The following is a 12,593-nucleotide window of genomic DNA, read 5'->3' as shown; positions in this document are numbered from 1 at the left end:
CAGAGAATATGTTGGGTTGGTTTTCAGTTCTAGTTGAGACTAGGCAAAAACTGCAGCTGGCAGTCGACTTGTACTTGTCTGCAAATTGTTTAGATATTGTAATAATTATTATGCTTGAGCTAAGTTTGACTTGGAATAAAAGATTGAAGAAAGAGTAAGGCCTAGTGCAGTTAACAGCTCTAATTGAATGGCATTTGCGCAGTACCAGCATTTGTGTTTTAATCCGACTAATTAAATGATAACACAATTGGCAGTCAGTGATCGGATTAGTTTGATCAGGCACAGCTGCTCTTGGACTGGCACTGGAAACCGTTTTAATGGGCCATCAAACGCAACAGCGGCAGCCGCCTAATCATTGTTTATGTTTATGACGACCAACCCAAGCACCACCAGGCAGCCACAAGTTGCTGCTGCTGCTGCTGCTGCTGCTGCTGCTGCAAGTGGCAAGTAACAAGTAGCATGTGGCAAGTGGCAAGTGGCAAGCATTACGCATGCGAGGAGCCGAGTGTGAAGTGTGGAGTGTGCTCCGTGTGTTTTCCCTGTGCGGCCTTCCATGCAAGTGAAATTTATGCAAATGGCTTGGCAATTCGTTTGCATTTGACTTTTGCGCAATTACCTGACCAACAACTGGCCAAATGATCAGCATCGCCGCTGCGTCACCTGCTGTGTGGCATTCGATTGAACTCAACTGTGCCGGATAGCTACACACACACACACACACATGCACACCCCGAACGAGTGCAGCGGACACGTGACAAACGCCAGCGGGCGGCCGAAATTGAAATTGAAAAGCGTTTGAAATTGAAATGCGCCTCCAGCAGCAACAGCAACAACAGCAGCTACGACAACAATTGACAACTGGGAATGCAAATAACAAGAACAAGAAGAAGAAAATCCATTGCAACTTGCTCAATTGTGGGTGCTGTCCGTCTTGTCCCCAACAGTAGCCACAGTGGTGCATTGGCCATTTGTTCTGTGAACAAAATAAATGCATCTCAACTGCAACACATTCGCATTCAAGCTTAGCTTCTCTCAAAAATGCCTGTTAACATGCTGTTAAATATAGTTAACTTCAAGTCGACAAAACCAACCAATAAATGTTCGCTGCTTCAAACCAATGCCTCGCCTGAAGGTTTGTGCCTAGAGCATGGTTTTCCCATCGGAGAGCCCAGGTTTTTGGTTCAAATCAAAAGTAAATTTAAATTCATTGTTTATTCAACATTTGAATTAATATAAATTTATCTTTGCAATAATAAATGCAAATATTCCTTTAAAAAAATTATGATCTGGCAGAAATATTTTTGGATAATAAAAAGCTCGCATCTGTTTTAGGTTCGGCTTAGGGCTTCGGGAACTCGCAGCTAAAACCGGCTCAGTTTGCAATCTTGATTTTGTTTTTTTTTACCTCTTAGTCAGTTTTATTTGACAAGTAACATAGTTAATTATAGTTATGTTTTGACAACTTTCTGTCAACGTCCTGTTACCTTTTGAACCGCAATCCCAATGGGCTTTATAAGTCGAATAGCAATAGACAAACATATGTTTTGATGGAAGCTGCACTTTCGATTCCCAAAGTATTTCATTAACCCAAAAGTAAGTAGGGCAAATGAAACTACGGTAAGGTAACCAGACCAGATCAGGAAGAAGGCAACTTTTACCATAGAAATGGAAGTCTTAACCATATAAACCACATGATAAATCCGCTCACGCAGATATATCAAGTTATATACCACACAGAACTGAATTTACAGAAATTATCGATTCGATTATTGATTAAACTATCGATTATATTGTCGCTCAACTTATCAATAAACATATCGACATGATTATCGATTAAGCATATGGATACTCTTATCGATTAAACACATCGATACTCTTATCGATTAAACATATCGCTCAAATTATTGATTAAACATATCGGTCAAATGATCGATAGATGTATTGATACAATTATCGATTGACGTATCAAGAAAACTATCGATGTTAGAAATTTGTAATTTCAAATGGATTGCAGTCGATTTTCGATTGATATTTTACCACTGCACGAGGCCACGCAACGGCATTTGTGCATTTGCAGCATGCAAATTGTGGCAAACTGATGTGTCAACATCTCGACGCTTGCATTCAAATAGAGTTTAAGAAATCCCGCGTACCGCCCCGTGACTCTGATTCGATACCCCTAGTGCCCCTTTAGGGCAATGCACGCGCCAAGGCTTCTCCACGCATCGAACCGCTAATCGAACGAGAAGCAATCGATGCCCGCACCGGATGAATGGTGCATGGAAATTGAAAATGGAGCTTGAGATGGAAATGATACGCACGCCAGACGCTGGTGACCGACTCCAAAAATGCAACGTGATGTGAGAAACTCCTCTAGATGAACCCCTTCCATCCCCTGGAAAAGCATTAAAACAGAACCAGAACTTTGCATTGTTCTGTTGTTGCTGTTGTCTTCACATGGGGCGGAGCTGTTGGTGATATGGTGGTATGCGCGGAGGCCAAAACGAGGGCTACGATATGCATTTTAATGTTTATAAAATAAATATTTAACATTGCAGTTGAACACGCAGATGAGCATGGATAAAAATAACACTGAACAAAAAGAAATTCGATTTAACACAACATCAACTCCGAACGCATCTCATGAGACTGGCATGTCTGGAGCGATTTAAAGCTTTAAAGTACTTTTGGTTGTTCATGCTTATTTTTTTTTTTTTTTTCAATATTGAACTCTGTACTTTTGGCTTTTGATCAATCTCTATGGCCCGACTCCACACAATGGATCTCATTTAGCGAGATGCGTATTAAAATTTACGACCGTTAATTGGTTAACGAAGAGAGATTTTAGATATTTGTAATGTAGCACGTTGTGGTGGCAACACTCAACTGATGACAGTTCGATATTTGTAACTCGTCGCTGCAGATAGCTGGTCGATGGCAGCTCCTGAAGGGCAACTCGCTTGTGGGAACGATTTGCACGCAACTCGCTTCTTACTCGCTGCGTACAACTCGTTACTTCTGATTCGTTGCCCAATATTTACTGCATCTCTCTCGCTGCCCACAACTCGTTGATTATTCTTCACATTTGTTCACTTCGTGTTGCTTGATTCCGACTCGCCGTTAATGATTCTTTAATGATTCTTTGTTGTTTAATGATTCTTTCTTGCTGCCTTTAACTCGTTGATTGTGATTCTTTTTGCTGATTATATCTCATTCGCTGTTTCTTACTTGTTGCTTGCTGCTGCTTACTCGTTGCTCACCATTCACCACTTAATAAATGACTAACTCATTGATTTCGGTTCATACTCGTTGTTTCTGACATGCTGTTCCTTACTCGCTTCTTGTTCTTCTTTCTCATACCTCGCTGCTGGAAATCACTGACTATTACTTGCTGTTTTTGACTAGTTGGTTTCTGAACTCCCTGGATAATCTGTTGCCTTCTAGTCGCGTCTGGATAATCACTACAATAACTCGTTTGCTGATTCCACTTACAATTCGTTGTTAACTAATCGCTACTTATAACCTCTGCTTTGTTTTATTCTTTCTTGTTGTTGTTGTCGATTAGTCGCTGCATCTTACTCGCTGTTTTCTTCTAGCTGCTTCTCTCTCGTTACTTGTCACTCATCGCTTGTTCGCATTCGCATTCGCTGCTCGCAATTCGAATCCTGTCATCTTCAATTTAGAAATATAGAAGCATTGATAGAATCAATATTGTTAGAAAAATGGCAATTTGTTTGGGCAGTAAATATTGAACAGCCGAATCATGGTCGAACGTGTAGTGTATGATGCCGCGTTTGGTCCTCAGCACGCTGGCCTGCAACGCAGACCTAGAGGACTGCATCTTCTGATCCAAGCACTCATGCATCAGATCATCGGGCAATTGTATATGAAATGGAAAGCAATACATTCGAGCCGATCTCAGTTTGACGGTTCGCTTGCCGCCATCCTTCGGGTAGCATATATACTCATTGACCTCAATCAGTCGAATGCTATCGCAGTCATGCAGTTCGGATTCCTTGAGCGCAACCATCACATAATCCATAGAGTTGGGCATAAAAAGAGCCATACGATCGGTCTGCTTCATAAAGGTATCACGGAATTTGGTATATGCCACCAGCGGGAAATTACCTTTGCACCTCAGGTGCATCAGCTCTTTTGAGTCCTTTAGATATTTGCAGCGTTCCGGCAACTCGAAAACGGGCTTTTTTGTTGTTTCTGCAAGAGCTCCACGCAACAGCAATAGCGGTAATAGCCTAAGCATCAGTCGCAGTCCCAACATGATACAAACAATGAATTTGGACTAAAACAATACATAACATATATATATGCACATATATGTACAGGTGTTTTTTTTTTTTTGGGGGGCCTGGGAAATTAACTACAATCTCTAAATCTGATTACTGTGTTAGATTTTACAGTGAAAACTCTGATCTGTATTCACATATATATATAAATATATATAAATATATAAATCTTGTCAAAATCGGAACAAGCTGAAAAATTCGACACTATTTTGTAGGCCCAAATGTGGGCCGAAAGAGCACAAGGTTAAGGGATCGAACCCCTGTAAAGACAACATGTGCTCTTATTCTCTACACACGTGTTCATGTTAAGGTTGTTTTTAATTGCGGCATGTCCAAGAACAAAATGTTCTCGGAATTTGAAAAGACAAGGGAAAACTAGAACTTTGAACCGAGTTGCAATCGCAGTGTACGACTTTTGACTCATTTGTTCGTGACTTGGTTCAATGTTGATTCAACTCAGAGAGATGCCAAAATGCCATTACTCACAGCTCAAGCGTTGATTTTGCTGATTTACTGATTTAATTGTTTAATTATAGAAAATTATTTCAATTAAACGATCAGAACAAAAGGAAGGGGGTGTGTGCTCAGTCAGCAGCTAGAAATAGACTCATTCTGACTCTATGTAGTCCACGCTCCATTGAGACGTTGCTTGTGCATTTGAATGGGACTCTTCGAGTCCGGCTAATGAGTGTCAAGAGCGGACACGACATGACATGACACGACATAGCCAAGTATTGCAAATACATCAGCTGCACCAGCAATAGCAACAGCAACAGCTCCAGCAGCAGCAGAATCAACAGCCGCAGCAAATACCCTACATATATGCCATATTTTATTTGTCAGCAACTATGCAACACATGAGCCCATGTCAGTTCCACTTTGCAACTTAGCCCGCTTTGATGCTTTTAATCCCCATTTGCCAGCGAGTAGGCGTAGAAGGATTTTTCAAAAATTGTAAAAACCCGATCAAATTATTTCCGTTTTTCACTTATCTTTCACACTTACGGGTGGAATTTTTCAAAATGCCTGCGAAGCGTGCACTTACATGGAATAAGAAGCTTCTCAGGTTTGTGCCTGTCAGGTCATTAGTAGAACAAGTTGTATTTATATCAAACTATTCTCTTTTAACTACACTCGCAGTTGGGCTATGTTTATGAAACTTGGTGGAAGTGCCATTTATAATAGCTGGCAATAAAAACTGATTGATTATTATATTCATGAGACACATTCAATGCTCGCTTTTTACTTTACATAACATTTTCACAAAATGTTCTCTCAAAGGTTAGATTCTAGAATGCAGTTTCAGTTTTTACTGATGATTTAGTTTTTGTGTAAAGCAAGGGTATTTAAACTTCGACTATGCGTTAAGCGCGCCGCTCCCCTTTTAATATGATTTTAAATGCTCTGCGAGTGTTTGTGCGAGTAATTTGATGATTAATGCAACGGCATATTTAAATATCAATGTGGCAAATTGTTGGCCCCCGTTTCATTTGCATTTGCCTCCCCCCCAAGTTCTTGCGGGCTGGAGGCAGTCGTCTCTTTCCCAGTCTTCCAGATTGACTTTTCCGGGCTGCAAGCAGCAGCCAATTGATGGATCTATGCGATCTCTACCATCTATCTGAGCATATGATTGCATAATCCGCTTGTCACATTGCGGCCGGCCGGCTGCCGCAACTGGCTGCATTAATGCCATTTACAGTTGCCTTTTGCAATTGATAACAAGCTGCCCGCTGAGAACGAAACAAAACACTCGCAAATTCTGCAAATGGCCTTATGCCGAGCGCAAAAAGGTTTCAGCACAAGTTTAAGAAGTGTTTCGCCCGAGCGGCTGCTGACAAATCCCAATTGACGCATTTGTATGAGCGCACGCTTGAAACACTTGCGAATTATAAACAGCATTCGGCCATGTTGACCAGCTTGAGCCCATTTTGAAAGCACGCAGTGGTGGGCGCCTGTCAAATAAGCGGCTTTTTAAATATCAAATGCCCCAAGCATGGCCAAAACTCACGTTTTTTTCTTACAGGAAGTGCTGGCAACTGATGTAGTTGATGAATCGTTTCGCGGGCCGTCTTTGGAGTGCAATTGAAATCATCGTAACAGTGTTTCACTGTGGCTTCATCGCTAAAAGTCAAAGCCGATGATTGATGCACTTTTGCTCAAACCATTTTGCACATCGTAATCAATCATTGAGCGAGCAGTTTTCACAGGTGAATTTCATTCCTTGCTAGAAATTCATTTTTCCCAGTCACTTTAATGAATATGTCAAATCCCAGATGTTAAAATGCTGGTGTTGCCAAAGCACAGAAAATTAAAAAAAAAAATACTTATCAACTCTAAATGAAACTTAGTTGCCTTTGCAAATAGTAAAATTCATGCTGTGCCTGTTAATTTGTGAGAAGAACTGGGAAATATTTGGCCATTGAATAAAGTAAAGCGAGCTCTGATCTTTCTCTCTCTCTATCTGTCTCTCCCTCTGTGTCTCTCTCTCCCTCTCTCTCTCTCTCTAAGAAACTTTCGAGCTCAAGCGAACGCTTTTTAGGATCTAAAATAATTTCTCTCATTACATGTATAAATTAATCATGTATAATAATTGTAAATTATTCGCATACCATTAGATAATGTCTGAATTCTCAACCAAAAAGGAGACATTCTCAACATATTCTCACATTGTAAAATGCAGACTAGAAGACTTCTAAGGTAGCAACTCATACTCAAGGTATCTGAATTGCATGCACAACTCTACAATTTACCAACTTGCGCTATGAGTAGCCAAATGCTAGAACCACTTGTGAATCACAAACAAATTCTGCTTACAAAAGTGCATAGAAAAGAGCTTTGCAAACTATTTGGTTGGGTTCAGTTTGTGCAATTGATCAAACAGACTTGAGATTTACCATAATTTCATCGTCCGTTCAAATCCATATCGTATATCTTTTGCATTATCTTCATCGATCTTGGGCTGAATAACTGATGGAGATTTTCATTTAAGTGTCAACAGAGCTTCATTGAGTAAAAGCAAAGTCTACAGCGAACACCACCCGTTGCGTTTGTGTGCGCATATTATTAAGCAATTTATTAAGTTATTGATTTCGTCTGAGAAGTGGAATGGAACTGCATTAATTTCGTTTTTCTAAATCTGACAGCAGCAGCAACCAAATAACAACACACAACAAAAATAAAGCTACACGACAATATTTAACTTAACGGCATTTTGTGTGTGTGCTCCGTGTGTATATGTGTGTGTGAGTGTGTGTTTATGCGTGTGATTTGTTTATTTACATTTATTTATGCATTTTGACGATGAAAACAAATTAATTTATCGATTTTGTCATTAATGGGATTTCCTTCCAACGACATTTTATTTATTTTTGTCTCTCGCTCTTTTTTTTCTTACAATTTTTCAGTTAACTGACTTGAGAGTGCGTTTGGGTAACATGACTTTATGAGCAGGTTAGTAAATTGAATAATTGCCAGCTGTCGAACATTAACATTACTTTGGTATTAACATTATTCTGTTAAGCAATGTAAATTGTAAAGTTTACATAACAGCGTCACTTTAACAGCAAAAGATTATGTAATGCGTAAGCTAAACTGCTTTAAATTATTAAATATACTTATAAAAGTAGAAATATATATTATATATAAAAGATATATACATATGTATATATTATATATAACAAGAAATGTATAAGAGGAAGCAGAAGTATGAGCATGAGCTATAAGAATAAATAAATAGAGAGCTAATGATGTAAGTCGAAATAAAACATATTGATGCTAATAGGAGAAAAGCAAATAAACTTAGATAAAGAGATAGATATGGAAATAAGCACAAATTGAATTTGTCTCAGCGGATTTTTGGAATTTCATAAAAGCGGCAAGTGCCGTATTCGAGTTCTTCCACTTGATAAGGTATTCGACAGGTCGGTTTTTTAATGTTAACATTCTCTAACTCGCTGCTGCTTGCCTCACTCCATCTCTCACTCTCCCTCTCTCTCCCTCTCTCTCTCTTTCTCTCTCTGTGGTGGCTTCTTTTGTTTATTTGTTTGTTATGCCCCGCCACAGGTGGCAATTGCCATGCGCATCAATAATTTCCAGGCAGTCAGGCACCTGCAGCAACGCTCCCCCCCCCCCCTCCCGCGCGTCCCCTGTAGTCCATTGCTCTTGGGCGGGCTGTGTGTTGCGGTGTGTGGTGTGTGGTGTGCGGGTTGGGGAGTTCTGCCAAATTTGAGTTGAGCTGTCGATCGGAAGTTGGTTCACCATTTACGACAACTGTCAACGTTCTCCATATTAATTATGAGCTTTTTTTTGTGTATGCTCAGTCAAAAGCCGCTCCAAGTCTGTGCACTTCCTGTGCCCCTGGGCTGCCTCGCCCTAGTCCCCGACCAACCTCCCCTCCACTGACCCATCAAACTGCCTTCTTGGACACTTGAAAAATGTGTCACGCGACGCGTATCAAAATTAGTTCGTAGAGCTTAAGTCGAAACGTTGAGCTACGTACTCGGAATGGGGAATCGTTGTAGGCATCGGAATTGGCATCGGTATCGGCAGCGGCATCGACAGCGGCATCGAAGTTGCCAGCGCATTCAATATGCGCACATTGTGCCAGTTACTTGAGGTTCCCCAAACTCATAATCATTGCATGTACACATATTGTTTATTGTTGTTGTTTATTGCCTTTGATGGGCTATTGCACTTTACTCAATCTACTCTGTAGGGGCGTGGGGCAGCAGGGGGAACTGAAAGTGGACTAAATGAATGAAAAAAAAAGAATCTTCAGACTGCAATATTCTATAGCTATTATCTAGCTGTTATAAGATCTCGTGTTAATAAATTTGATATGTGATAACTTGTAAAGAAAACACAGTCAAATTTTGTTATACGTTTTATTATCAGATAGTCTTATTGCAATTGAATAAATTATAACTGCATTTAAAGAGATATTTAGATAAAGTTAGATAAGGTTATATTCGAAAAAATTTGCCTTTGAACTGCATTTCCACGACCTCAATGAACTGAGAAACTATCAGAACTTGATCTATGAAGTTGAATATGTAGTTGCCTGTACTTAATTGCAATTCGTTCGGTCAAGTTTGAAACAAATCGAGCCACGACGAACAGTTAGCTGGCATTAAGTGCTGCCAGGAAGCATCTTTCTATAAAAAAAAAAAATGGAGCTTGCGAAAATCATTATACTTAGGTAGCTTACCATAGATTTTGGATGAAAAACTAATCAAACTTAGAAAATAATTTTTTTACGAATTTAAAAGGAATTTTTAAAATACGAATTTTGTAAAATTTTTGAAAAGCCAATTGAATATTTTCTAAAATATTGAGCTTTGTGATAATATGTAAAGGACTTAATTGTTGTTGCATCAATTGGCTTTCGATTGTTATAAAACTATGGTGAATAAAAATAAAAATGATAAAAATAATCTGAACATTTTAGACATTTATTTATAGTTTCTATCAAAGGCGGCTGCAAAAAATTGAATTATGTTGCATAGTATTCTATATGCTTATCAGCTCAAGTTTAACAGTAGCCACTCGCATGGCGTTATTTAGGAGGGGATCTTCTAGTCGAACACCCTGAACTTCTCCAGCTTTTCGTTGTTTGCTTTTCCATGCGACCTTCCACTTGTCGTCGTAGATTTCGTTGTTTTCAGCCGTCGGCGGTGGTAATGGCGATAATTTTTTGATTGATACGGTGAAACTGCTGAAAGCACCGTTAAACTTTTGCCATTGCTTTGACATTTGACATCTGACATCTGACACATGGGACCTGACACCCGATGCTAGGGGCACTTTTCAGTGTTATTTGTTGAAATTCTTGCCTCATTAATCGCTCGCAATTAAGCGCCACTTTATATCAAATTCACACTTTTTATTTTCGTTGTTGCTGCTTTTGTTGTTGTTGTTGTTGTTGCCTTTTGATTGTTTGTTATCGCAGCATCGCTTTGGCCCTTTGTGATGCGGCATCCGATTGATTTGTTGCCCGTCTGTGGCACGTGTTCAGCGCTCAGCGCCCCGGGTCGTCAGTTTCACATTGAACTTGGGCGCAAAAAGTTGGTCAGGCTATTGTGAAACAAAAGGATGACCGTGTGTGTACGTCAAAGAACAACAGTTAGAAAATATTGAATCTTAAATATTAAATTGATTTCTGTTTTTTTTTTTCATTTTAAAATAGCTTGGGATTTGGTAGAAGCGAGTGATCATAGACAAAGAGGAAGAGGGAAACAGAGGATGCGAGTTGAGTAGCAGGCACTGAAGCAGTTCCAAAACAAAAGACTTAGGCTACGAACTTTAAATATACATTCGTCATATAGAAGTGCCGAAATATTACATTTCGTTAAAATCCAGCTTGTAGTGTGTCCAAAGGAGTAGCAAATCAAAAGACTTAGACAGCAAACTTGAAATGTACAAGCATTATAAAGAAAATTAAATTAATGTTTATTTTTGAGGGGAAAGCGAGAGAAGAGAGAGTTAAATAAAAAGGAAATTGTCACTGAAAGGAAATATCATCTCTTGAGGAATCAAGTTGATCTTGAAACTTTAAAAGTCGATCGTCGTTGAAAGTTAAATCCAAACATTAAAAAGACTCAAGTGTAGTTTGCATAAAAATTGCAAAAAATCAAATTTTTGTTTATTAATTCCGAGTAAACTGCAAGAGAGATTAGAAGAGAAAAATGGATATTAGAAAAGATCTAAGTATTTGATCTAACCTATTAAAGGTAAAATAAGGAGCTATGGGAACGATAGACTTAGGCAACGAACTTGAATTCTGCAAATCCTTAGCGCAGAAACTCAACTCCATACAAAACACAAAACAAAAGACTTTGGAAACGAACTTGAAATCTACAATACTTAAACGCAAAACCCCAACTGCATGCAATATTAATAACAAAAGACTTAGGCAACGAACTACAATTCCTAAACTCAAAATCCAACTACATACAACATCAAGAACGAAAGAATTAGGCAACGAACTTGAAATCTTCAAATCTTAAACTCAAAACCCCAACTGCATGCAATATGAAAAACGAAAGACTTAGGCAACGAACTTGAAGTGTTAACTCCATCAATAGGATGAATAAAAGAACCAAAGCATTTTCAACCAGTTTTCAGCATTACGAAAACGGCCCGAAATCACGTTATTTGTCGTTTTTTTTTTTTCCTTTTTCTTTTTTAAATCGCTTTAGCTTTTCAGGCTGACAAAAAATCTCAGCTGCTGCCACCTGTTCCATGCGGCTTCTTCTCAAGTTGAAAAGCCTGAAAACTGCCGCCTGCCGCCAGCCGCCTGCTGCCTGCCACTTGCTCCTTTCATTCTACAACAACTGCGGCCGCGGCAGGCTCATAAATAACTGAAATGCTCTATCTATGCTACCGAATCAGTCGAATAGCCGCTGGCTGGCAGGCAAAAGCAGCAGCAACTGCTGAATTATGATATGCAGCGAATGCGAGTCGAAAATTCTCCAAGTGCGCCGAGTCTATATGCCTGACTACCTAACTGATTAGCTGACTGGCCAACAAAAACAACAACAACAACAACAACAACTGCAAGAACAACTGCAAGAACAACAATAGCCATTAGGGTGGGCATCCACTCTATATAGACTTTCTGTTAAGTCGGGGCCCCAGACGCAATCCCAGTCGCACTTTTAATCTGGTTCTGGGCGCTGAGCGCATTAATTATGCGTTTTCAAGCAGCAAAACAATTTTTTTTTATTCTTTTATTTTTGGCGTGCATAGCTGGTCTTTGTTGCTGTTGCTGTTGTTGTTGTTGTTGTTGTTGTTGTTGTTGTTGTTGTTGCTTGAAATTCTTGGCACGAGTTGGTTAATTAATTTAATTAATGTTTTTCAAAAGCGACGGCGGCGCTGCCGTTGACGCCGTTGATGAGTTCGTTGGGCATTTTGTTCTCCTCTTCTTCCATATCATTTCTAACGGTAGCACGAATGCTTCACACAAAAGCCACATGAAAAGCCCCAAGAGAAAAATCTTTAACACACACACTCACACACTCACACACACACACACACCGCGAGCGCGCACACATGTGCAGTTCACATAATACGCTCTTCTTTAATTTCCACATAATTATTTAAATTTCGTTTCGATTTCGATCGGTTTTGCAATTAAAAAATTTTGCATTTGATTTCGTTTGGGAATAACCAAATCTCTTTAATTAAAATTTATTAAGCTATATCTTTAAAAAAAAAAGAACTTGTGCATTTTTGTGTATCTCTTCTTCTTTGACATCTTCTTCTTCATCAACTTATTGCAGCTAATGAAAT

General features: G+C 39.3%; 1 protein-coding gene across 1 annotated transcript; it reads right to left on the bottom strand.

The window, feature by feature from the left end:
* Positions 1 to 2,511: 2,511 nt before the first annotated feature.
* On the bottom strand, positions 2,512 to 4,382 carry LOC135428712 (uncharacterized). Its single transcript, XM_064682801.1, has one exon. It carries the CDS (start codon positions 4,277 to 4,279, stop codon positions 3,680 to 3,682), a length of 600 nt encoding a protein of 199 aa, XP_064538871.1. The 5' UTR covers positions 4,280 to 4,382; the 3' UTR covers positions 2,512 to 3,679.
* Positions 4,383 to 12,593: the final 8,211 nt, after the last annotated feature.

This window comes from Drosophila montana, unplaced genomic scaffold, assembly GCF_035044405.1.
Source record: "Drosophila montana isolate Dmon_TW-CO22-7 unplaced genomic scaffold, ASM3504440v1 contig_2496_1, whole genome shotgun sequence".
In the NCBI taxonomy this organism is placed as follows: Eukaryota; Metazoa; Arthropoda; class Insecta; order Diptera; family Drosophilidae; genus Drosophila; species Drosophila montana.
This window is presented reverse-complemented; position numbering and strand designations above follow the sequence as displayed.

Excerpts from the sequence above, each read along its gene's own strand:
- LOC135428712 (XM_064682801.1), bottom strand. The coding sequence starts at position 4,279 with ATGTTGGGACTGCGACTGATGCTTAGGCTATTACCGCTATTGCTGTTG.